Raw genomic sequence first — 26,229 nt, 5'->3', positions numbered from 1 at the left:
ACTAACACCCACGTCTTCCCTCCAGGACGTAAACTCTAGCCTGGTGGGGTTGTTTCCCAAGGCTTCTTTCACATTGAAACTGAACGACAGAAACCGCCACCCCTGGAGCTCAGCGTGCTGGGCTGGGAAAGTCCTGGAAAAGCTCAGCTGGGATTGGGGTTAACAGACCGCTCCCCGAGCTTGAAGGCATCAGAGAACGGTTCTGGTTTGACAGGACCCGTGAGTGGTGACATGAGCGCCTGGGCCAGTCCCAGCCTCCTCCCCTGGGCCTGGGAGGGTCACCGGAGAGGCAGCATCTCTCCCTCCTTCCCACACCGTCCAGGTCACAGGTAACAGGAGACACTGACTCACTAGCAACACCAGGCGGCTAAGACGCCAAGCCCCAGCGCAGGCACCCCTACCCCGAGTCAGAGCCCCGCCCGCGCCCGTCCCAGGCACTTCCCCCACTATTTTGGTGAACTGTGTACATGCTGCGTATACTGAAGAATGACTGAAAAAGGAGAGCAAACGAGTTCTACCTTTTATAAAACTTAAGTTACAGAACTTTCACACTGCTTTATTTTTATAATCACAAAAATCCTGAGGTAAATAGGATGCAATCACTTTCGTTTTGCAGATGGGGAACAAGAAAGTTAGGGAAATAAAGATGAGGACACTTAATATGATTTTCTGTGGAAATTTAAGTAAATGAGAATTTATGGTAAATATTTAATTCCAAAACAAATAACTCACCTTGGCCAATACCATGACATCACTCAAGGCCCTCTTACTAGGCCAGAGAGAAAAGGAGAGGCACGAACTAGCCAGACCAAGACCCAGCAGCAACCTGAGGGTCTCCAGTTAGGGGAACTCAGGAAAGTAGGGGGCGGGGGTCATGGGCGTCACTGGTGGGCCTAAGGTATAGGAAGGACAGAAAAAAGAAGAAAACAAAGAAGGAAAGAAAGGTTTTAAACATGGTCAAGGGCAAGTAATACGAAGAAGCCTCAGGATTTCTTCAAGGGACACCTGTTGTGCCAGGTCTAGAGGGCAGAAGGCTGCAACCACCAGACACCAGGACTACCAGGCTGACGGGCTTGCCTAGACTCAGGACAGCAGACCTCTGAGACCCAGGGAAGCTCACTAGAAAGGCTACAATCCCGGAGGCTCAGAGACAGATAACGAGGAGCAGAAGGGCCTCTGCTGCTCTGGGAAGATGCTTACTGGGCAACGAGTTCTTACTGTGCCCAGTTAAGACAAAGGAAGAGGGAGGCAAGGCATCTGTCATGGGCTTAAGAGCATTCCTAGGGGTTCACGTTTTCTGGCATCTGACCCAGAGTCCTGCCCATGCGCAAGGGCGCAGCCCCGGGCTGTGCATAGGAAAGGCCAGCATCCTACTCCCCACTGAAGTCAGTCTCCGCTAATCCACCAACCCAAACCACTCCCACCCCACAGCAGCCCAGAGAAGGTAAAATGGCCCAGGGACACGTGCTGCTCTCTCAACAGTCTGCTGAATCTCAGAATCGGAGGGCGGCACGTATTTGAAGTTCTGCCCATTTAGTTTCACAACAAAAAGTAAGCAGAGGCAGAGACGAGGAGCAAAGACGCTGGTGGCCGTGCATCTCGCTAGGTCTTTATGGCTGTGTCTCTGGATTTGTAGGCCACTCCTCGACTCTTCAGCTCCCGCACGATTCCTGCAGCAGGAAGAGAAACAGCTCTGTAAGGGAAGAAGACTCCAGAAGATAAGAAAGGTCCCTCGGGTACCACCTGGTGAGGGGAAGGGGTGGCGTGCTCTAAGCAAACTGGAGTTCCTAGACTGCTCATCAACCGAACTGCATGGTCGGCTTGTCACCCTTGAAGATCCAGGCAAGTGCTTGGCAATGACTTGGTTAAGAATGAGAAGAAAAAGAGAGACACATTGTAGTCATCAAAAGCAAGGGTTCTGGGGCTTCCCTGGTGGCGCAGTGGTTGAGAGTCCGCCTGCCGACGCAGGGGACACGGGTTCGTGCCCCGGTCCGGGAAGATCCCACATGCCGCGGAGCGGCTGGGCCCGTGAGCCATGGCCGCTGAGCCTGCGCGTCCGGAGCCTGTGCTCCGCGACGGGAGAGGCCACAACAGTGAGAGGCCCGCGTACCGCAAAAAAAAAAAAAAAGCAAGGGTTCTGGAGCCAGGATGCCTGGGTCCCCAAATTCTGGCTCGTTACTTACTAGCTGGGTGACCTTGGACAAGTTATTTAGCCTCTCTGAGATTTGCTTTCCCTCACAGAGTTGTGAGGACTGGCATTAATTCACATAAGAAACTTCCACAGAGCTTGACACAGTAAATGAACACTGGCCGTTACTATGATTATTATTACCTTGGGGTAGGCGACCAGTGACTGACACTGCATATACACCTGGCTTAAAGTTACCTGAAAGAGAAGAAAAGAGACTGCAGTTTAAGAGTGAGTTACAACTAGAGACCAAATGGAAGCTTAAGCTAAAAATGAAAGAAATGCCGCCAACTCCCAGAGAAGAGCAATCACTTCTTTTGGCTCTATGTGTTAAATGACAGGCACAGGACACTTTCCTTGGCTTTCCTCCAACCGCATCGTTCTCACTCTGGGGCCACCTACCCACTGATTGAAGACTCTCCCACCCGCACCCTGGCCCTGACAACACAACCAGGCCAGGATAAAGAGAAAGGGAGACACTTACTGACTCGCTGCCACTTGGAGACCCAGCTGTCCTCTGGACTCATCATCGCAATGATTCTAGAAAGGGGAAAGAAACAGAGAGTCAGCCTGAGTTGCCTCTACTAGAGAACAGAGACCAAGGGAACTGCCCGCCCCCCGCCCCCGCCCCTTTACTCTGTTCCCAGCCAGCACAACAGTTCTGGGAGAGGAAACCTAGGAAAAAGCCAAGTATTGAGTTTCTACCAGAAAGCAGGGGAAACGAAGTTCTAGTGCTGGGAAGGGACTGACTCAGAGCTAGTACTGACAAAGGGCCTTTGCACTTATGTCCCTGGCCCACCAGTCACAGGTCAGTCATCATCCCCCAAAGACTGTCTCGCCATGCTCAAAAGCATCCTTGGCCTACCGATTCCCTGAGAAATGGGACAGCTTTTGAGGTAGATGGCATTACTGATTACGACCAACACAACCACTGAGGGCTGGAGCCTAGTGCAAAGGGGAGGGTGAGTCAAAACAATGGGTCCTCTTACTAGAAACAAGTTAGACTTAAGCAAGCTCTGCCTTTAACGAGCGGTACAGCCTGCCACACGTATGGAGACCTCCCTCAGTAAGATGAAACTGGAAGGTTGAGCTAATACATGAAAAACCCTAGCACAGAGTAGGTGCTAAGCAAACATTAGCTCTCCTTTATTATCCTAATCATTCTTCTCAGGGTAGCTCTAATCCCAGAGCACAGGCAACAGAGGCTACCAGGGCCAGAAGCCTGCTACTGAGCATGACAGGTAAGCTTCGGGTGCTTTCAGAAGCTACAGAGGTCACTACACCCCAATTTCAAAAAAAAAAACAAAAAAGCAGCAGCTACAGAGGTCACTTTTGTCATTCCCCCATTCGATCAAATACTCACTGACTGCCTCCCGTGACAGATCTGTGCCAGGCGCTGGTATTTGTTGACTGCCTCCTCGGTATCCATTCCCCCTTCTCTTGGTAGCAATCCTGGATTCTTATTTGGGAAGCCTCCCTCCCCGTCCAAATCCTACATTCTCAGCTATATGCTTTGAGTGGAACTGACCCCACCTCCAGGGGTGGCAGGTAGGGTAGTACTTGCCCTGGCCCGGCAGACCAGTCTGGGGTAGGCACATATGCAGGCTGTTCTTCTGACCAAAAGTATATTCTCCTCTGTCCTTCACAATCTATCCTTCCAGCCTTACAGTGTCTGTTATCCAACCTTATGATTTAACCTAAACAGAATTCCCACCATTCTCCAAACATACCCTGGTCTTCCGACCCCATGCCTTTGCTCAGGTCAGTCCCTTTGTTTAGAATGCTTTTTCTACCTTTCTCTCATCTCAACCTCCTCAAAAATCCTGTACTTCTTTCCTTAATTAAGAGCCTGACTCATATGCTATCTCCTCCACTTCTGGCTGAGTTCATCAAGCCCTCCTCTGATCTCCTTTAGCCTTTGATATACTCACTCTTCAAATCCTAATATGCACCAGAATACATAAATAACTCCTACAACTCAACAACAGAAAACCAAAAACCTCATTCAAAACTGGGCAAAAAACTCTACTTGCTCAGTTCTCATCAACTCAACTCTTAAGGAACTTGAAAACAATGACAGCTTAACCTGGACACGTGCAGCTATTATGCCCAGACTCTGATAAATGGTCATAGCCTTTTGTTTTTTAATTGAACATAGCATGCTTCAGAACTCTCTGACACTAACAATATCAGAGTTGAGTAAGACACTAACAATATCAGAGTTGTCACTTAATGTAAAACCCAGAACCGTGGCCCAAAGATGGGAGTCCTCAGACACTTCTTGCTTAGAAGCTGTAGTTATTTCCAAGTTTTTATAACTGAATTATATTTGAAGAGACTTTTTTCCAAAGAAGATAATACAAATGGCCAATAAGCACATGAAAAGATGCTCAACATCACTAATCATTAAGGAAATGCAAATCAAAACCATAAGATACCACTTCACACCCAACAGGGCAGCTATTATCAGAAACAAAACAGAAAGTAACAAGTGCTGACAAGGATGTGGCGAAACTGGAACCCTTGTACTCTGCTGGTGGGAATGTAAAATGCTGCTGCTATAGAAAACAGTATCACAGTTCCTCAAAATGTTAAACAGAGAATAATCCAGCAACTCCACTTCTGGATATATACCCCAAAGAAGTGAAAGCAGGGACCTGAACAGGTATTTGTAAAGCCATGTTCATGGTAGCATTATTCCTAACAGCCAAAAGGTAGAAGCAATCCACGTGTCCATCAACAGATGCACAGATAAATAAAATTTGGTATATACATAAAATGGGATATTATTAAGCTTAAAAAGGAAATTCTGACACATGCTACAATATGGATAAACCTTGAAGACATTATGCTACGTGAAATGAACCAATCACAAAAGGACAAATATTGTAAGATTCCACTTACAGGACGTACCCAGACTAATCAAATTCACAGGGAAAGTAAAATGGTAGTTGCCAGGGGCTGCAGGGAGGAAATGAGAAGATGAAAAATGTTCTGGAGGGACTTCCCTGGCGGTCCAGTGGTTAACACTCCATGCTACCAATGCAGGGGGCGCGAGTTTGATCCCTAGCGGGGGAACTAAGATGCCACATGCCCTGTGGCAAAAAAAAAAAAAAGTTCTGGAGATAGATGGTGGTAATAGTTGCATAAAAATATGAATATATTTAATGCCGTTGAATGAATTCTGCACTTAAAAATGGCAAAAAGTTTTTATGTATATTTTACCAGATTTTAAACAAAAAAACCAAAACCCTAACATGCAAAACTTTACACTGTGTCTCTCTTACTTGTAAGTATCTCATTGTGTAACTCTTGCCATCTCTCACAGCAGCCACAGATGGGAGTCCATTCATTTGTTAGCACTGGATGGTAACAGTGCTAACGAATGAAAGAACTGGAGTATCTGAGTGTGCACATGAATGTGTACATATGTACGAAGTAAAGGTTCCATGACAACATCTGTTTTGCTCAATCCTTTACTCTTCCTTAAAGGCAAACAAAGGAGGAATGACGTTGGCCCACCTTGAAGGAACTTTAGCATGTACTGGTTTGGGCCCAGTTTGCATGTAGACCCTTAATTGGCCTAGAAACCAAAAGAAACTTAACCCCCAAAGAATACTGCCCTCTGGCTCCTCCCTTGGGGAAGGAAAATTGAGACCTAGCCACTCACACTTCTCTCATTCCCCTTCCCCCCACTGGGCAATCTCACCAAGGGAAAACTTTTCTCTTAGGGCCTCTTAGAGATATCTAAAAGCATCAGCTTTGGGGCCAAAATTTACCCTTCATTTTCAAAAAGGATCTTCATACATTCAACAAATGTGTATTAAGTATGCATCACCTTCCAGGCCCTGTGCCAGGTCATGGTGCATGACATAAACAGCCCCTATCAGCAATGAGCTAACAGTCTAGTGAAGACCTGTCTAGTGGAAATATAATGAAAGCCATGCAAGTCATTTTTAAAATTTTCTGTAGCCATGTTAAAGGAGTAAAGACAAAAGGTGAAATTAACTTCAATAATATATTTCACTTAACCCAAAATATTCAAAGTATTATTATTATGGCATATGATTAAAACAAGAAAAATCAAGATATTTTACATTCTTTTTCCTCGTGCTGAGTCTTTGAAATCCAGTGTACACATTACAGGTAAAGCATATCTCAATTTGGACCAGCCACATTTCAGGTACTCAATGCCACACATGGCTAGTGGCTACTGTACTGGACAGCACAGGACTAGCGTGTCTCAAAATAACTTTGAGACCAACTAGGATGAGGGTCTCAAGAGTCTGTCCACATTTACTTGGTGGGATGCGGGTAATGTAAAAGAATGAATGCAGTAACCTAAAGGGCTTACCCATCAAAAGAAGAGCTGGTGCAGTCATATACCATCTCTCGGTTACCCTTCATCTGAAGGTATGCGTCACAATTGTCACAGCCATCATATTCAAACTGGTCTATAGTCTGGGAGGGGAAAAAAAGGAGAGAGATGAGCATGAACAAGGCGAAAAGAAAAAACAGCTTTCCCCATACTTTTACCTGGTCAAGTACAAGGCTCCCTATGTTAGTTCTGTCTCATCAGGTCCCCCACCCACCATTCCTACAGCCCCTTTCCTAAGTTCCACTCTCACGATCCTTCTTCTCTTGTTCCCAATTGCGTTTTACCTATTCCTTTCCCTAAATCTCCGTGGGGTCAGGCACCTTCTCCGACTACTCCCTCGGCTGCAGATCCCCACCTTCCTCCAATTCCTAATGTCGTTCGGCTCCAACAGAAGTTCACTGAACGTCTGTAAAGGATCAGGCCTGTGCTGAGAGCTGAAGTTGCAAAAGCATGTGAGAACGTCCATGCCCACGGCTGCAAGATCTGCCTGCGTTCCTACCGACTTAAACGATGGCCTCCTGCTGCTTCCCACGTCCCCCTGCCACCCCCTGGGTCCTGGACCTGACTTCTCTCTTCACTGTTCCTGTAGCCCTGTTCCACCCACTTTCCCCCAGCTTGGTCCTCCATCGCCCGTACAACCAGGTTCCCCACAGACACCTTGACCAGCGAACACAGCAAACAAGCCCGCAGATGCCGCAGGTCTTTCGGCACCGTCTCCAGGGCCATCTTCTCCCACGGAAGAACAGCGAAGGAAAAAGCCACAACCTTCTCTCGCAGGAAGTAAATAGCAAATTACCCAGAATGCCCGCACTTCCGGTTTCCAAGACTTCCTCTTCCGGCGTGGGAGGCCGCCGGCCCCGCCCCTCCACCCGCCTTAGGAGATGGTTTCTCCCGCCAGGAGGCGGGGCCGGCCGGGAGTCACCTGGGTCGGCGCGCACCCCCGCCACCTGGGCGGGCGCGAGGGCGAGGCCTGGCAGCAGTTGGGCCTGTGGGCGGGGCCCGTGGGGGAGGTGCGGCGCGGTTGGCGCCTGCGCGCGCGCCGCGACCCGGGCGGAATCCCGGCGCTCGGACCATTTGATCTAGGCCGCTGGCACCGGGCCGCCGGTCCCCTGGAGGATCCTGGATGACAGCGGAGATTCTTTTTTGTCTTCCCGTCTTAAAAGCGCAGGGCCAGCGAATCCACTGCCTCCCTGTGGATTATCTCTGCAGAGACGAGAAGAAATCCAGGGACCGCCCCCCTCCTTCCTAACAGGGAGGGAGCGTGATTGGGTTTCCATTTGCGTCCACAGAAACGGCGGCCGGTGAGCAGACGGCCGAAAAAAATGCATATTTAATTATTTCTAACAGCTCTTTATGTATGTTTCCACGTTCCAGCTGATAATTTACGTTTTGTGCAGCTTTTAGCATTTAGATACAGTTCCTTTACTTAAGATCATCTGTAGGAGATTGTGTCCTTTTTTTTTTTTTAAATTTCACCCTATGGGGGCTTCCCTGGTGGCGCAGTGGTTGAGAGTCCGCCTGCCGATGCAGGGGACACGGGTTCGTGCCCTGGTCCGGGAAGATCCCACATGCCGCGGAGCGGCTGGGCCCGTGAGCCAGGGCCGCTGAGCCTGCGTGTCCGGAGCCTGTGCTCCGCAACGGGAGGGGCCACAGCGGTGAGAGGCCCGCGTACAGCAAAAAAAAAAAAAATAATTCACCCTATGGGATGCTAAATGCCTTTCTCTCTGGTTCAGAACTGGGCACCAGACAACGACCGCCTTTAACATACCTTTCCTGGAGAAGCAGAAGGGGAAAATGTGCTTTGTGAGGAGGAGAGCAAAGGACTCTCCAGGCCCTGTGGAGTTCTTCATACCTGCAATAGCACCACCTCTGTTGATCCTCGCAATAGTCCCGTGTGTAGGCAGAGGACAGTCATTTGTGTTTATCTGAATTGGAGCTTTGGGATATAAATAGTTTCAGGCCCTGCTGCTCTATCTTCCCAACCAGGCCTCCTAAATTGAAACTGAGCTTCTTCAAGACCGGTCTGCTGCTGGTGCCCGTCCCATGTCGTGCTCAGATGGGCTCTGTGACTGGGGTTAGGATGTTCTCTATCACTGCATACATTCTACCTTGGAACACAGTTCACTCGTCTCACGGGAGCTCTCCAACAACTCCGTGAAGTGGGCCCATTTCATGGGTGGGAAAAGGCCCCAGGGTATTTGAGTATACTCAAATATATCTGAGTATTTGCGCAGGGTCACAAAGAAAGTCACTGAAGCATTATAGAGTGTGAAGTAAACAGTACAATAATAGTACAGATAACACACTGAACCACAGTGAGAATCCAGCCGTGCTTTCTCTTTCCCTGATCTCACTAAACCACGCTTTTAGGGGCTTACAAGCCAAGCCCACCACTCTACTCCGTCCTTTCATAAATCAGAGCCTAGCCTCTGCTATCAGGAATAATTTATCTTTGCCCACGTAGAAGACAAAGTTGTTACCCTGAGTGACAGTCATGACAGAAGAAAACGACGAGACCAGATGGAATTTATGGATAAATATATTAGCAAATAAATACATTTCTCAACATAGTGCCTGATTCAAGCATCTTTCTGTCTGTTCAGATATAAATACCCACGTGGGTGCCTAGGTGCTAGTTCCCCACTGACTTAGAGGGAAGAAGATTCCCAGGTGGGGTCCTGTGCCCACTTTGCTCCCACATTCACATTCCAAACGGGATAATGCCTGAGGGGCCAGCAATGGTCCAACTTCCCTGGGGTGCATGTCACCCTGAGGAGGCCCCTCAGCCCTTGCCCACTCGATACCAGCTGCCCAGGCCAGGCTTCCTGCTGCAACTCCACTCCTTCCTGTGTGTCTCTGGCCTGCATGGCTTATACTGGGAAGCCGGGCCTCTGGGCCGTCTAATCCCAAGGGCCCCATATTACCTCTCCTTTGTTCTCCCGTTCCCTATCCCTGGTCTGAGAGAAAACGCCCAGAGAAAACTTCCTTGTTCAGCTGTAATTTTGCCTTTCCTACCTTCATTCCTTCCTTCTTCTTCCTAAATAAAGTACAGCAGAAATCCTCTTCTTTCCGCCTACTTTGGGACTTTGAGATAGGAGGTCCCCAAGGAAGAGCTATTCCCTTCCCACTACCCTCACCCCTACCCCCAGAGGAACTGAGGCTGCTGGAGTGACAAGGGAGTTTGACGATCAGAGGCTTCGACCCAGTTTCTTCAAGGTGCTGTACCACATCAGGGACAGAACTGCACACCCTGGCTTCCCCTCTGACTTAATATAGTGGATGTGACAAGTGCGGACAAGGAGGGACAAACATCCTCCCTTGTGCACCAGGGGAGGCCCTGCCTGGTGAAGCTGCAAAGCCCCCCTTTTCAGGGCTCAGGGCTCACCTATGCTCCTGATCTTTTTGCAAAGAAGGAAAATGATAAGAACCAGGGTTGCCGCTGATGCAGCAGTCTTACCAAGGAGGAGCCAAAGCTGGTGTGCAGGACTCTCCCAAGGAAGGAGGTGAGAAGGGTCATGCATTCAGCTGGACCCGTTTGCTGGTATGAACATGAGGCTTGGAATGAGGGAGACCTGCTGGGGCTGGGGAAGGAGCACCACCTTTATAACACCTATCTACCTATACCTAGCTTCCTGCTCTCAGAAAGTCCCAGCCTGCAGGGGAGCCAACCCACACAAGTGGTAGCTGGTTGCCTGGCTGGACACAGACTTGCTGCACTGCAGATGCTTCTGCAGACAAGGTCTGGAGCTGGGACCGGGAGACAACACCTCCTGCCGCCCACCATCACACTCCTCTGCCAGTGGTTCCAGGAAGGATGGCAAAGAAGAGGGGTGTTTTCTGAGGTCCTTTCTTTTCTCAGGAGCAGGACTCTGTGCCAGGTAGGGCCCTGAGTCATCTGGCGAGCACTCTTGGTTGGAGCTCGGCCTGAACATCTCACACGGCCTGTTCACACAGCTCCTCGAGCTCCTCCTCTTCTGAGCCTGCATTTAGAGAGAGAGGAGGAAAGAGGTCACTGAGGGTCAGGCCAGTCTTCTGCTTGTTCCACCGGCAAGAGAGTATGGCTGGGAGGGAACTACAGAGGCAGGAGCACGGAATGGGTCCAGAAGGGTGATCAGATTGAAAGCTGAGAGCAGCCCCCATTGGGACACAGGGGAGAGAAAAATGAATCTAGAGAAAGAGATACATAGATAGCAACAGTGTGTTACCCATACTTACTATTCATTCATTCGCCCAGTAAATATTTATTATACACTTGTGGATCTGGCCTGCTACCATGTGCCAAACAGAAGACCAAGAAGACTAAGCAGGGACCTGACAACCTTGTAGGAGAAAAGGTGTGCACGTAAGTGGCAATTATGCCAATGGGGGCAGGACTGGGGTTGTAAGAGATGAATCACGGAAGGAGAAAGGTCATGTCCAAGTGGAGCATCAAGAAGGGCTTCCTGAAAGTGGGGATAAATGCACTGGTCCTGCAGGAATAGGGAAGAATTAGATTTATGGGAACAGGAAGGCAGCAGAATATTCTGGGCTGCAGAAACTGCAGGAAGTGTTTACCTAGTTTGGCTAAAGCCTGGAGCAGGGGAAGGGAAGGGGAAGAGCGGAAAATAAGGTCGGGAAGGAAGATGGGGGCTAGCTGGTACTAGGGCCTTGAAGGCCAAACCAGGTTGGATTTTTCTTTACTCTGAATAAAACAGAACATCTGAAGATTTCTAGAGAGTTTGTTTGAGGAGGATGGCCCCAGCAGCAGAATGGAGGGTAGGCGAGCAGGATCACAGTGTTGCGTGGCACTACAGGACACGACACTGATGTGCAGGGCTCAGCCTTCACGGCCCTGTGAGAGGGAAGGGAGGAGCCAGGGGGCTCCCGGCCCGACCTTTAGGCTGCACCTAATACGTGGACAGGCGCCAGCAGTACTGGAGGAGAATATGGTAAAGCTAGCAGAGACATGGTTAACAGAACCTGGCGTGGATTAGATCTGAAGAGCAGGGGAAAGGGAGGCACTGAAACCAGTTACGAGTTTGAGAGAGAGAGGGGAGGTAGTGGTCTGGCACTGGCAGCACTGAAAGTATACACATGACAGGATTCAAAAGGCACCATCAAACACATGGCCAAATCTGCATTACGTGGCCCTGTGGAAGCAATTGTTTTCTGTACTATAACAGCTTGCATGCCTATCTCTCCACAGACCTGGGTCTCCTGGTTGACAAGTTCCACGTCCTCAGAGCCTGGAACCTAGCACATAGCAAGCACACAACGCAAAAAGAAAAATGGAAGGAAGAAATGGATGGACGGATGATAGCAGCTCTCAGGTCCTGCCTGTAGGATTCCTAGACCCCGAAGTCTTATATTTCAGGACCTTTGAGGGCAGAGGGGTCCTCCTAGTGACGGCTGTAGGCGAAGAGCTGTGTCATCCACACAATGGGAAAAGATGGGGGAGAGTAGGGGTTGGGGGATCCGGAAGAGGAAGAGGAGAATTTGAGCAAATAAATACCCAGCTAAAGTCAAGGATTTACATTATCACCATTGGCTGCAATACAGTAATAGGGACACACTGAGTCCCCAAGAAAATGAAGTCAGTCTTATTAACAAAGATGCATAGAAGGGAAAGCCCTAGTAGTTCTTTTCCCCGGGGGAAAGGAGAAAACCACAGGGCTGCTAGGAACCACCTGTGATCGCTCTCCTTTTTTTTTTTTTTTTTTTGCGTCATTCACATAGCTCTTCTCATATAACCCAGAATTATGGTTATCTGTAGTTATTTCTCCTGTAAGATCTCATATGGCCTGGGATTACGGTTTTCAGTAACTATTCGTCCACGCTCTCCTCAAGAGCAAGGAACAGTTCTTGGCCTTCTTTGTATTTACAGCTGATACTGAGCTATAGGCTCAGCTGTACCAATTTTTAAAATACTGAAACACTCACGATTGAGCTGCTGCCCCGAGCCGCCCCAAGTACTTTCTGCTGTCTCAGCCACACTGGTACCTCACCGGAGACCTCCCGAGGATCTGGCAACTAAAGGATTAACACCTGGCAGAGCCAGCATCCTACGCTATGCCCGTTGTCCACTATTTTGAATGTCACCCCTGTTGGACCCTCCTCAGCTTCCATCAACCCTCTGGATGACTTGACCCGTTCTGCCATACCCAACTCTAGTCTCCTGTCCCCGCCAGACCCACTTCCCCTGAAAACTCACCAGGCTGGGCTGGCAGCACCTGGCAGTGTGGGTAAGGGCATGGCCTACCCTCTGGGGCGCCAGACCTCCATTCGGAAGGCCCCTCCCCAGATGGGTATGGTCCTAGGGGCTGGCGTGTAGTCAGACACAACCACACCGGCTGTGAACTTGGGTAAGTAGGGCCTGGGGTTTCTGGTAGCAGCCTCCTGTCCAGGCCCGGAGGTCCGAAGATCAATGGGTGGGCCTCTGGGGACCAAGGATATGCCAGGCTGGGGCCATAATGGGGAAGAATCTGGCACACTCGGTGTGCGGCCAAGTCCTGGGGTCGAGAGGCTGGGGAGGGCTCTGAGGGACTCCCCCGCCGTTTCCTCTGTGTGTGTCGCACAGGGAGGCTGGATTTCTGCAAGTGGAAGAGGCTGCTGGGACCAGGGCTGGGGCGGGCGGCGTCCGCTGGCCCGGGGGCTGGCTCGGTGAGGGCCCTGGGCCGTTGCGGGCTGGGGAGCTGTCCTGACGGGGCTGCTGGGCTGGGGCTGGCTGCTTGCGGATCGGGTGAAGGCAGCTCTGGCTGGAGTTGTGTCCGAGGAATGGCAGGCCTGGACGGCGGGACTCCAGTTTCTGGGCCAGACTTCCTGCCGTGCCACTGGAAACGCTTTTTGTAGTGGCGGTGCCGGTGGCGGTGGTAGTGGACATGGCTGGAAACCTGGGTTTCCCCTGTGGGCACCACCGAGTCCAAAGAACGGGGCCGAGAGGTCATGCTAGGCTGAGCCTCCTCCCGCCGGCGCTCCCCTTCGGGGCTGCAGTACACCAGGGGGTCAAAGTCACTGCTCAGGGAGCTGCGGAAGGTAGAACTGCTGCCGTGGATGCCCTGCAGGCTGATGTCCGTGCAGTTGACCACTGAGTCACTCGAAGAGCCGTGACAGGGCCCTGAACTGGAGTCACTGGCTGGCCCGTCTGCCAGGTAGCCACTGCGTTCTGTGCAGTAGCTTTCTCCAGACCCGCTGCTGTCGTGAGGCCTGGCCCGGCGTGGGGGCATGGGGCAGGTGGCAGGGTGCTGCAAAGTGCACCGCAGGTGGCTCAGCCCCCAGCCCTGCGCAGAGGGGCTCTGGGCCACCGCCAGGCGCTGTGGTTCGCCTGGAGCCCGGGGATGTGCGCCTCTGGGGAGGCGGTGGTGCCGAGGGCCCACGCCTGGCTCCTGGGATGGTAGGAAGGGACCAGGCCGTGTGGGCCGAGCCGCTGCGCTCCGGGAAGGGCCCGACAGGTAGGCAGCAGGCAGGTGGTAGTGGGCATGGCCGGGATGCTGGCGAATGAGGTGGAGTCTTCGGCCTGGTTCTTGGTAAGATCTAGACGGTCCCAGGGACTGAGAAAGGGAATCTCCCTCTGGAAGAGAGAACCAAGAGCACAAGTGTTTGACTCCCCAAACGGAAGGAGGGTACATTCAGAAAAGCGTGGCTGTAACGTACTTATTGAGCCTGCATTGCCCGCAAGCTCCGTCAGAGTTTGGACGACCAAGGACACTCCTACCCTGCCTGTGCCCGGGGATGCCCTTGCTCCCTCCAGCCAGTTGTCTCCTTGGGAGTTCCACTGTGCATGGCAAGCCCTGCTCCTCCCATCAGCCCTTTGGGGACTTGCACCCAGGGCCACTGCTAGCCCACACTGCACCTTTGGGTGAATTAGAAAAAGGCTCTCTTTCCTCAAGATACTTCACTTTCATCTTTTAGAAGATTGTCATAATATCCTGGTTTTGTTCGAACAGGATACTTTATTGCCAGAAAAGTAGAATAATAAATATACAAATCTTGGAATTCCCAGGTGGCACAGTGGTTAAGAATCCGCCTGACAATGCGAGGGACACGGGTTCGAGCCCTGGTCTGGGAAGATCCCACATACCGGGGAGCAACTAAGCCCGTGCACCACAACTACTGAGCCTGTGCTCTAGAGCCCGGGAGCCAGAACTACTGAGCCCACGTGCCACAACTACTGAAGCCCGTGCACCTAGAGCCTGTGCTCCGCAACAAGAGAAGCCACCGCAATGAGAAGCCCACGCACCGCAACGAGAAGCCCGCGCACCGCAGTGAAGAGTAGCTCCCACTCACCACAACTACAGAAAAGCCCGCGCACAGCAACGAAGACCCAACGCAGCCAAAAATAAATAAACAAACAAATCAGTCAGATTTAAAATCAACAAAGTTGTCATGAAAATACATCATAAAGATGACTGCAATGGAATGGCCGCCCCCTCAGATGAGGCCCCTTCGAGCAGTGCACAGCTTAAAGAACAACTGAGGCAGTCCTGCCTTCTCCTCAGCTTCAAGGCAAAACACTTGCCCAGAGGGAAGCCCCTTCTAGACCCATCTGCCTGCGCACAGGGGAGTCCTCGGCCCACCTCCTACCTACGATGTTGAACATGCAGAGGGGGCAAGTGCGATGCTGGTGCAGCCAGGGGTCCACACAGGTACGATGGAACTCATGGAGGCAGGAAATGACCCGTAGCTCCTGGAGAAAACAAGGGGTCTGAACCAGAGTTGTCTGTAGCTACAGCCGTGGCCAGGAAGCAGGGCATTCCCGACTCCCTCTGGCCTCTCCTCACTGCCGCCATCTGCTTTCAAAGACCTCACGGTAGGACAGAAATGGTATGGGCTTTGATATCAAGTAGACCTGGTTTTTGCCACTTAGCTGCACGACCTTGGGCAAGTTTCTTAACAGACAGTTTTCTGCTGTAAAATGAGGCTAAAAGACTAATCTACCCCCACCCCTCCCTGTCACGAGGCTAAAACGAGACGATGCCTGTAGAGCATCCGCTGCAGAGCCTGCCACGTGGTACACACTCAACCAGCAGTAGTTCTCTTTCCCTGGAAAGCCAGGAAAATAACCAAACCTCAGGGCTGTCTGTGCACATAGATGCGGCTCGAGCACTCACACCAGCCTTAAGCGCTTCCTCCCCCAAGCTCCAGCCTCCCTCCCCAGCCTGCTCCTGGAGGTGAACCACGGCCCTGCCTTACCTGGCCCTCCGAGAACTCCTCCAGGCAGATGGCGCACACAGGGGCTGAACTGCAGCTGCTACCTGAGTCTGGCCACTCGGCCCGGGCCCTCCTGCAGCCGGGCTGGTACCTCCTGGTGGCCAGCTGGCTGATGGCCCAGGCTGTTCGCTGCTGAAGGGGATCCTGGGAAGAGGGGTGGGGCCAGAATGGGGCAAGGGCTCCTCTTCCCTCAGCCCTGGACTCCAGCTTGTACTCGGTTCCCGGCCACCCAGTTAGATCCCGTGACCGCTTGACCACTCCGAGGCGTTTGTATCCTCGGAGTTCCTACGTGGCTCTGGCCAGCAGGCTAAGCCCCCCCATCCCATTCCCCACTCCTACTATTGATTTTCCTTCCCTCGATGACCCATGAGAGCAACTTTTTATCCAGCTGCCTCCTTGACATCTCAACTTGGATATCTAACAGGCACGTCAAACTTGACAGGCCCCACGCTGAACTCCTAATCCCATGAACCGCCCAACCACACACCTGTCCTCCCGCAGTCTTCCCCACCTCAGTAAAGGGAATTCCGTTCTTTTCATTGCTCAGGCCAAGAATCTTGTTGCCATTCTTGACCATTCTCTCGCACTCCATGATCAGTCCATTAGAAACCTGTCAGCTTTGCCTTCAAAGTGTATGGAAAGTCTAACTAATCCTCACCACTTTCACTGCTGCCTCCCTAATCCAAGCTACCACTACTGTCCCCTGGATTCCTGTAACAGCCTCGGAGCTGGTTTCTCACCACAGATCAGGTGAGGTCAGATCATGGCTCTCCTTCCGCTCAAAACCCTCCCGTGAGTGAAAAAAAAACCCTGACAACGGCCTTAACAGTCCAATACCACTGGGCCCCATGAACTCTCTGCCCCCACCTGCTGCTCTGCCCTCTCACTCACTGGATTCCAGCCACAGGACCGTCTTGCTGTTCCTCAGACATAACAGGCACACTTCTGCCTCAAGGCCTTGGCATTTCCTGTTTTCTCGCCTCAATCACTTTCTCCCCAGGTATCTGCACAGATCACCCCCTCACCTGTTGAGGGTCTTACCTGTAATGTCATCCTCTCAATTAGGCCTTCCCTGGCCTTGCTTTTAAAATTTAACCCTGTCCCCTTTCCATTCCCTCCCCTTTTCTATTTTATTTTTCTCCCTGGCACACAGCACCGTCTAAATTATTGTGTATTTTACTTTTATTTATTTACTCATTCATTTTACCTAGAATGAAAGCTCCCCGAGGGGAGGAATCTTTTGTTTTTTTGTTCACTGCACTATCCCCAACGCCTGGAACAGTGTCTGGCACAGAACAGGCGCTCACTCTATTTGGTGAATGAATGAACAAATGAGGACTCTTGTGGAGAGAGGCTGCTGGGAATCAACAAAGTCATTTGCCGGGGGATTTAGGTGTAAACTGTTTCACAGGCGTAAGGGCACCTTCTTTCCTCACTTTGTCCTTCCTGCTCCCCACCTTGCCCCACACGTGCACTCGCCCACCTCCACCAGGGAGCCCACCCGCCTCACCGGTCTGCTGTGACGGGGGCGGCACCGGATGCGCAGCACCGAGGCCAGGATGACCACAAAGATGGTGCCCACCACCGTCAGGAGGATCCACACGTCATAATCTGGCTGGGGGAGCGAGCAGAGAGGGAAAGGGTCACACTTCTGGAAGGAGCCCAGGAGACACACAGAGAACTGGAGGGCCCCTTGAGTCTTCCAGCAGAGGGGATGAGGTTGCAGGTGGGCTTAGGTGGTCCCTCTCTGCCCACGGGCACTCCTCCAAACGTCTGCTGTGAGAGGTACTATCTCGAGACCCACGTGCTTGGGAAAAAGGGGACAGGGACCCCTCTACAAGGTGGAAGCTACCCAGTGAGCAGCTGGCTGAGCTTCCCAGTCGATGGAGAAATACCAGCCAGGATTCAGGGGGCCTGGGGGCGAGGGTTTCATTCTGGCTCTGCTACTCTGTGCCATGAGACCATGACGCTGAAAAACAACTTTAGAGCTCAGCTGACCCAATCTGTTCATTCTGCAGATGAAGCTCAGAGAGGGGAAGACACTTGCCTAGAGGTGCACAGCTGGTGGACAGAGTTGCGCTAGAGGGTTTCCAAGGTCTCTTTAGCTCCAGGAGTCTAAGGGCTTTTGGTGAGAGTCACCGCAGGAAAAAGTGCGGGTGACAGCAGGTGCTGGGGCCGGGGCTGGAGACCTGGCGTGCTTACCGACGTCGTGCGCTCCTTCAGCTCAATCCTCACGTGGGCCTTTCGGTTCTTATACACAAACTCCATCAGCTTCTCGGCATCATTACCCCAGATCAACACCACTGGCCACGTCAGCCCCAGGGGCTGCTGCAGCTGCAGGAGGGAAAGTGCCCACAAGGGTGGCTGTGTCCTGACTCCTTCCCCGGCACATTTCTCTTCCTTCGTCCAGCCCCCTCCTCAAACACCCCACGTCCCGGGTACCTGTTCAGCAGCAGCTCGATCCTCCGTGATGTCAAAGAGGACGGCGCTGGCTCCCCGCTCCCCCGCCATCCGGGCCTGCAGAGACACACAGCAGAGGTCCCGCAGGGGTCAGACACACAGCCCATCCACGCCCCGGCCTCGCCCCCTCACGTGCCTTCCTAGGATTTTGCACACACCACACCTCTGTACACTCCCACATATAACACACGCAAGGGGTCGGTGGGGTTAGGATCCCCTGCCCCGCCCCAAGCTCACCCAGGTCCACTGCCTTCCAGGACAACATTCAGTCCTTCCTTTCGTAATGGAACAAACCCCTAACAGGGTTTAGTAGGTGCCAGGGGCTGGACTAGGCTCTAGGCCTAAGGACAAATAAGACACAGCCCCTGCCGTCAGGGTGCCTCCAGTCCGCCTTCACGAAGAAGTGTGAGAACCGAGAGCAGGGAGCGACCAGCAGCCCCCAGGGCCTGGGGGTGTGTGGTGACCAGTCGCCAGTACAGAGAGGTGGACAGCTCCTCCAGAACAGAACTGGGCTTTCCAGGGTCCAGCCCTGCCTGACAAGGGGAGCCTGCAGAGCATCCCGTCCCCCACCTCAGGCCAAGCTCCTGGATCCTGGGACACTGCTCTCACCCAAGGCGTCTACGACAGCCCCAGGCTCAGCCCGTCTCTCACGGCTCTCTCTCCCTGCCACACTCTAGTCTGCAACTCTTTCTCTGGCTCCTATTCAAGGACCTACTGGAGTCCCTGTCTGGTGCTTTATCCCTTCACCCCCTCCCTGAGGGTGGCAGTAGAGACTCGGGTTGGGAGGGACCCGAGGGGCTGTTCCCACAAGGACACAAGTGTGCGCACGTGCACATGCACATGCACATGCGTGCTCGCCAAGGCTCTGAGAGGATCTAGCCAACCAGGCAAAGCAGAGGGCAGAGCCACAGAGAGAACACAAAGCAGGAATCTGGGGGCTCTGGGTGTGGGGTAAGACCAGGGAGATAAGAGCTGAGGGGGCGGTGGAGGCACGAGGGCAAAGGACCGACAGACAGACCCTGCTCCGGCCTCACTGTCGCCTCTCTCCCGGGCGCCAGCGCTCTCCAGCGCTCCTCCCTAGGGCAAAGGCTCACCTTGCGAAGGCATCAGGCTGGGACCTCAGGCCCCTGGGGCCTGCTGATCCTTTCGGGCCTTCCTGCAGGCACGGAAGGAGTTAACCCTTCCGCAAGTAGGGCAGTCAGGAAGAGGAGCTGGGGCTGGGGCTTACACTCCAGCGCTTTGATCTCTGCTTCCCTTCCCGGTGAGAGCCTGTTGGGGCAGGTCTCCTGCCAGGCAGGCCAGGGGAGCGGCTGGGCTCCCGCTCCCTGATCCCTGCTCCCCAGGCGGCCGCAGAGGCCAGAGGGCCCCTCAGAACAGGCAGCCTGCAGGCAGGAGAGCCCCGGGAGGGTGGTGGAGACGCTCAAGTGGGGCCTCTTCGGCCAGGAGGGTACCTTCCCTCTTCCCTCCCTCCTTCCCTGAGGAGCTGGGCTAGGCCCTCTCTCTACCAGCACCCAGGCCCAGCCCAGGCCCAGGCTCGCCAGGCTAATTGACTGGAAATTCACAGGCCTGGAGAATGGAACTGCTGAAGAAATGGAGAGGTCACAGCCTCCATCCTCCTCTAGCCTGCTTGTTCCCAGGAAGTCTCCCCCGCCGAGGCGACCCCAGGCAAAAAGAAGCTGTGCAGTCTTCAGAGCCCTCCAAACCAGGGCATGGGAGCAGCCCTAGGGGAAAAGGAGAAGGACTCCTTCTGCTAATCTCATAGTCCATGACTTAACCAAGGGGTGGGGAGGTCACCCGAGTAGTCACAGAACTGAGACTCCTGGATCCTCGGTGCTACTAGGGCCTCGTGTTTCTCATCCCCAGAATGAGACCCTGAACCCAGCCCAGCCTGGAAGAGCAGGAGGGAAGGGCAGAGACTTCCTTCTCTGGAGATGTTCTTACTTCCCTACCCCTCTCCTTTTGAAGGGTTGGGGTAGGAACGGTGGAAAGTAATTACCCTGACGTTCAAACACCCCAGCCGGTTACAGCCCATAATTACAAAGTTGTAAAAGTGATCAGAGAGAGAGGGTTGGCCAACAGGGGAAACAAACAGGCCTTTCAGACAGTGGGTGCCTGTGTTCAGAGTTCTAGGACTCAAAAAGCAAGATTTGGGGCCCGATGGCAGCCCACTCAGGGGCTACCCATGCTGCCCTGCAGTCCGCCCGCACCCAAGCAAGAGGGAGGGAGGGAGAGAGAGAAGCACTTCTTCCAGACCAGAACCTGGAAGACAGAGAGGACGGGCAGGCCCTCCAGACAGGAAGAGTGGGCTTTAGAAAGACAACCCAGAGACCTCTTTGGGAGCTGCAAAGATTCAGCCAGCCCTCTAAGAGCAGCGCGCAGGGTGCCCGTGGCCTTCAGCATTGGAAGCCAATACGTTCCAGGACTTCTGCACTTCCCTGCACCTTAGATTTTCCTCTCCAGACACAGTGACAGTCACTGTGTATCTCCTCCTCATCAAAGACTGACTGAGCACCCACTGTGCTCAGGGCACCAAGCCAGGGAAGGCCAAGCCCTCCAGAACAACTCATAATCTAGCTGTGGAGACAAAGCATATACGTACGATTATAATGCTGATGACAACATTCTAGAGTACAAATGAATGAAACAGACCAGTCGTTTCCAAACCCTTTTTTTCACTGCAGAAAGCCCTTCCCTCCATTGTGCCCCCCACAATACACACACGCGCACACACACACACGCGCGCGCACACACACACACACACACACACACAGAATGACACAAATCGTCAATACAAAACATACAAAAGCGAGCTGAGGTTGAGGGTGGGATTAGGGGTAAGAAGGGCCCTTGGCTTCCCCCCAGCCCCAGCCCCTGCCAAGGCACCTCCATGAAACCTGGTGTGAAAAGCACGGCCAGAGACCCTGGCAGCACGCCAGGAGGGAAGCCAAGCTCCCAGTAGCCCAGCTGGGCTGAGCCAGTTAGGAAAGATTCAATACAAGAGGTGGGATTCACCTAGGCTTGAAAGCAAGGGGAGGAGGAAGTAGAGGGGATATAAGCGTTATTGAGACCCACTCTGCCCAGACTGTTTAGGTTTGAGTACTAAATCTGCCATCGACCATTAGCTGTGAGACTTTGGGCAAGTCACTTAACTGCTCTGTGCCACAGTTTTCCTTTCTGTAAACTAGGGCTAATAACAGGACCTACTTCACAGGGTTGTTCTGAGGACTATATAAGTTACTCCACGTAAAGCCTTATAATATGCGCCTGGCACACAGTAAGTATTCCTTAAGTATTTATTTACTTATTTGTATCTGTCATTAGGCCACTCTTAAGTATTAGTTATCATCATATCAGCTATCGCCATGTGCTTTGCGTACATGATTTCATTTACTCCTCACAACAACTCCGTAAGACAGGCATCAGCTCCACTTTTGAATTGAGGAAAAAACAGAGGCTCAGAGAGGCTGAACAACTTGCCCAGGGTCACAGAGCTGATAAGCAGTGGAGGCAGAATTCCCACCCAGGACTTCAGCCTTCCAAGTACCTGGTTAGCAGGGAGTGTTCTCTGTGGTAAGAAAGGCAGGCCTTGCACCCAACTTTTTTGCCTCCAGAGCCAGCTCCTTCCACCAGGCAAAAGGCCACTGCTCCAGCCCATGCATGAGGGGCTCAGGGCCTGGGGAATCACAAGGATGGCTGTGGAGTTGCTAATAAAGAAACAGAAACCAATCTGGGTGACTGGGTAGGGGGAGGAAGGTGGTATGCTGACAAGAATGAGAGTCCAGAAGAACTACAGTGAGGGTCAGAGATCAAAAGAGGGAACCATGACAGAAAAAGGCCAACCTTGTTAACTATGAAAGCATAGGATGATGCTGCCAATGACAAGGACAGCAGTGACAGCTGCAGTCATTTATTGAGTGATTGCTGTGCGCTTGGCCTCTGTACTGTCTCCTCAACTTCTCATAACTACTATAAGATATGAGCCCTGTTATTGTTCCCCTTTTACAGATGGGGAAACAGAGGCTCAGAGAGCTGAGCTAAAATGTCCAGGTCACACTGAGGGGCCGTGGAGAAGCCAAGCTCCAGACCTGCGGCTGTCTGGCTCAAGAGCCCCAGTTCCCGGGGATGGGGACACCACCACTGACACTAATTGATTTGCCAGAGCAGAGCTGACTGAGGTCAGTGGTTTTTGAATTTCCTCACCAAAGACCCACCTTTCCCCGATGCCTCCCACAAGCCCTATATTTAAATATGTTTTACCAAGCTAACTGCATTTATTATGCACAATTCATTTTCCTATGAGATAACTTGTATTAACACATTGAACTGATAGAATTCAACCGAAAGCAAAAAAAATGAAGAGTTCAGTTAAGCCTGTGGGAAGTCTAAAATATTGGAAGTAGCCCAAAGATCCACATTACTACCTTCACAGACCTCCTCTGGGCCAGGGGATCCCAGGTAGGAGCTACTTGGTCAGGTCACAGGATGAGAGAGCCGGGGGATGCCTTGGACCTGACCCGCGAGAGAGCTTGGGGCCAGAGCAGTCCCGCAGAGTGACGCGGGGAGAAGACGGGCGAGGGGAAGCAGGGTGAGTGTGGTGCAGGGGGCAGGGGTGGGCACGGGAAGCTCAGGCAGTGACCTCAGAAAGAAAAAAGGTCACAGGGCAGCAGCCAAGGTGCTTCCTCTGAACTCCTGACGGGTTTTTGACTTCGTGTTTCATTTAGCTCAGGGACTATTTGGGCACTTGACGTGCACTCTTTTCATCCTCACCATGATCACTGGGGTAGGAAATAAAAGTCCCGTTTTATGGTAGTGGAAACAAAGGCCCAACAAGGTTAATCGAGTACCTCAAAGAGCACTGACCACATGTTCCTCGTCACCCAGTGTCTGTTCACATGGCTCATCTCTCCTACAGGAGAGTGGTCCTCTAGGGGCGAGAAGAAAACCTCCTGTGTGGACACATCCCGGCGGGTTGCCGAGTGCCCACACGCATGTGAAATCATACGCTGCTTCGGAGGGACAGCAGAGCTCTCAGAACTCGTCCTCCTCCATCTGTCTGTCTCCCTCCCCTCTCTCTAACTCATACTTACCTACCTAACACTGGGCACTCATCTACCAAATGAATAAATGAATGACATTTGCCCATATTTTGTCAAGCAATGGAAATGAAATGGTCAGAGGTTGGGTAGCTTCAGCCTAACAAAATGCTGCTGCCAGTAGGACGCTTACCATCCTGCGGAGACACCACACCCTCCAGCTGCTCAGGTGTGTCCTGGACCCCATCTCCCACCTCCCCAGGGCCCCTTCTGCATCAGCACCAGGCTGGGAGAAGATCTTCCCCTATCCGTGGGCACCACATTCCGAGTCCTGCCCGAGTCCCTGCCCCCTGGGGGATCATGTAAGAACCCAGGCTGTTTCCTTGAGACTCATGGCCCAGGAAACAGCTCTCGGGAGGATCACAAATGCCCTGGGCCAGAGTTCAAGGAGCAGGCGCATAGGGCGGGACTGTCACCCTCCTCTTTCACCACCCCTGGGAGCAGGACCCCCGCCCCAAGTCTGCCTGACAGTGCCACCCACAATCTAACCACACTCTGGCTTGGGTCACCATGGGACTCTTTTCACGTATGTTCAGTTTTTCCAGCCAGAATGGGAGGTAACAGAGCGCAGAGGTTAAAAGCTCAGGTTTGAGAAGTGGACAAGGCTCGGTTCAAATCTCAGCTCTGCCCCTTCCTATCTCTGTCAGCCTGGCAAGTTACTTAAGCTTTCTGATCCTCATTTGTCTTATAGGTCAAATAGAGAATAACAATGTCCAGTTTTCCTGATTGTTGTGAAAAGTAAATGAGAATTGATATATAAGAAGTATCTATCCCATGTCCCACCTGGCACACGGTAAGCACAAAGAAAATAGTAACTAATGTTAAAGCAGGGGTCACGAATGCAAACGTTTACAGGCTCTATGAGGTAGCAGGCCAGTGGGGAGCATGGCAAACCAGAAAGCCCTTGACAGTGGGAAGGTGGCAGCTGCGGCCGGCTCCAGCCAAAGGTGCCCTGAGGAAGCGTGGGGCTGCCGGTTTGCGATCTCGGAGGAAGAGTGTTTTAATGGCCTCTGTTTCCACTCTTCTTGCATGGTGCTCAGTGAATATTTCTGAGAGATGGAAAAGCCCTCCAGCTGACCCCCTCTTTGCTCTGATGCTAGGCAGGGGAAGGGATGTAGGAATGTCCAGGTGATGGGGGAAGAGCTAGGATGGGGCACGTGCTCTAGATGACAGCCAAAACGTTCTGCTGGCACATGGCCGGTGGGGAGAGGACAGTGGCCTGAATTTCCACGTCTCTTAGACCAGTCATGGGTTATAAAAGCCTGAACTGAGCACATCACTCTCAGGAAACAAGCAGACAAAGAGCACAGGACCTCTCGCGGTCCAGAGCTGGGCGCGCAGGGGTTCAGGGTGTGCGGGGGTCAAGTGCGAGTCTACCTTGCTGGCCAGTGACAGGCAGGGGCGGGGGGCCCGCTGGGGGCTCTCCAGCTTGACAATGCTGATGAATCCAGGCTCCAGATTGTCGTCGTCGCTGGCGTTGCACAGGTACAGGGGGTGGGACTGCAGAGAGAGAGGGAGAGACAGGTTAGGGGGCTCTAGGGAGCAGAAGCCACAGCTGGGAGAGCCACGCACGTCCCCACTGGTCTCACAGGTACCTGGCGGGTCTCCTGCTGCCACGAAAGAGGGGGCCTTCTTATCAGATGGCCTCATGGTAAGCCAGGAGCCACCAGCTGTCATTTCAGGGGTGCCAGGGCCAAGGACACACAGAGGTGGGGGCAGATGGGAGCAAGGGGTGTGTAAATGAAGAGCCTGCTGCAGAGCCGTTCCAACAAGCCTCAAGCCCTGCTTTTCCAAACTGGTCAGCTGCAAAGGGCTCTTCTCCTGGCCCCAGCCTCTCTCACCTCCTAATTCTGCTCCAGCAATCCCAGGCTGCGAGCCTATATCAGTGGCTTCAGAATCCTGCTTCCCTCCTCGCTCCCCCAGGGCGCTGCTGGGTGCTGCTGGGGCCTCCTGTCTCCTCGGCAGCTGTTGCCATGGAGATTCCCATCTCTCCTGCGGCTTGGGTCTTCTCACTTGGTGCCATCTTGCTCCCCTCAACAGCCCCCTTTGCTTATCCTGGGATTAAGCAGGGTGCTGATAGGGAGGAGAACTGTTTTGGCATGAGGCTTGGCTAAGGGTTAAGCCTTGAATAGCACAATCCCTAGGAGTTTGTCCTGTCCTCAGCAATGATGCGGCCTGCTCAGCCCACCTGCTCTGAGCGTATGGCAGGTCCAGTCCGAGACCCTGAGCCTCTAGCCCGGCTGGTGCTGAGCAACGACTAAGGGGAAGTGGGCCTTATACATGTTAACAGAGACCAGAGGGCCCCGCATCAAAGGGATGAGACTGCCCTTCTATGCACACTCTTCTCCTTCAGGGTGATCCTAATACCCCCTTGAATCTAATTTTCCTAGAGTCCTGTGACAAAGGATAATCCTATGGGCCAGGGGTTCCCACATGGTGGAAACCCAGTGTATTCTGGCAAGAAAGGGAACTTCCTACTAGGGAGCTGCCCACGATTCCCTGGCTACTGCTGTTAGACTAAAGGACTTCCGGAAAGAACCATCAGAGGAACCAGAGAGAATTTTGAATTTACGAAGATGTTTACGAACATGATAATGTCAATGATGGACTGAAAAGCACAGTCAGGGCTTCCCTGGTGGCGCAGTGGTTAAGAATCCACCTGCCGGGACTTCCCTGGTGGCGTGGTGGTTGAGAATCCGCCTGCCAATGCAGGGGACACGGGTTTGAGCCCTGGTCCGGGAGGATCCCACATGCCACGGAGCAACTGAGCCCGTGCTCCACAACTACTGAAGCCCGCGTGCCTCAACTACATGGCCTCCAGGCCTGCATGCCTGGAGCCCGTGCTCCGCAACGGGAGGGGCCCCCGCAATGAGAAGCCCGCGTGCACCACAACGCTCCCTGCAACTAGAGAAAGTCTGTGCACA

General features: G+C 52.7%; 2 protein-coding genes across 4 annotated transcripts in view; both read right to left on the bottom strand.

Moving 5' to 3' along the window:
• Positions 1–552: 552 nt before the first annotated feature.
• SUPT4H1 (SPT4 homolog, DSIF elongation factor subunit) lies at positions 553–7,331 on the bottom strand (the record flags this gene model as incomplete). 2 transcript variants are annotated; one of them, XM_082860041.1, is made up of 5 exons in its annotated part: positions 7,224–7,331; positions 6,543–6,649; positions 2,673–2,728; positions 2,333–2,386; positions 553–1,670 (listed from the first exon to the last, which is right to left on the bottom strand). In XM_082860041.1, exons 1-5 carry the CDS (start codon positions 7,290–7,292, stop codon positions 1,603–1,605), a joined length of 354 nt encoding a protein of 117 aa, XP_082716167.1. In that variant the 5' UTR covers positions 7,293–7,331. The 2 variants fall into 2 exon arrangements, with proteins under 2 accessions (XP_082716167.1, XP_082716166.1); XM_082860040.1 differs by lacking the exon at positions 553–1,670 and having other exon boundaries at positions 2,259–2,386.
• A 1,653-nt stretch (positions 7,332–8,984) lies between these two features.
• The window catches only part of RNF43 (ring finger protein 43), a 61,833-nt gene continuing 44,588 nt past the window's right edge, over positions 8,985–26,229 (bottom strand). For both annotated transcript variants that reach the window (XM_082861306.1, XM_082861307.1), the window contains 8 exons: positions 24,683–24,805; positions 18,195–18,269; positions 17,955–18,086; positions 17,263–17,367; positions 15,735–15,896; positions 15,126–15,228; positions 12,757–14,112; positions 8,985–10,546 (listed from right to left, as the gene is read on the bottom strand). In XM_082861306.1, the coding sequence (XP_082717432.1) occupies positions 10,500–10,546; positions 12,757–14,112; positions 15,126–15,228; positions 15,735–15,896; positions 17,263–17,367; positions 17,955–18,086; positions 18,195–18,269; positions 24,683–24,805 (2,103 nt within the window). In that variant the 3' untranslated portion in view covers positions 8,985–10,499. The remainder of the gene's footprint in view (positions 10,547–12,756; positions 14,113–15,125; positions 15,229–15,734; positions 15,897–17,262; positions 17,368–17,954; positions 18,087–18,194; positions 18,270–24,682; positions 24,806–26,229) is intronic.

Source organism: Leucopleurus acutus (genome assembly GCF_964270905.1).
Source record: "Leucopleurus acutus genome assembly, chromosome: 19".
In the NCBI taxonomy this organism is placed as follows: Eukaryota; Metazoa; Chordata; class Mammalia; order Artiodactyla; family Delphinidae; genus Leucopleurus; species Leucopleurus acutus.
Note: the sequence above shows the minus strand (reverse complement) of the source record. Positions and strands in the feature narration are given on the sequence as shown.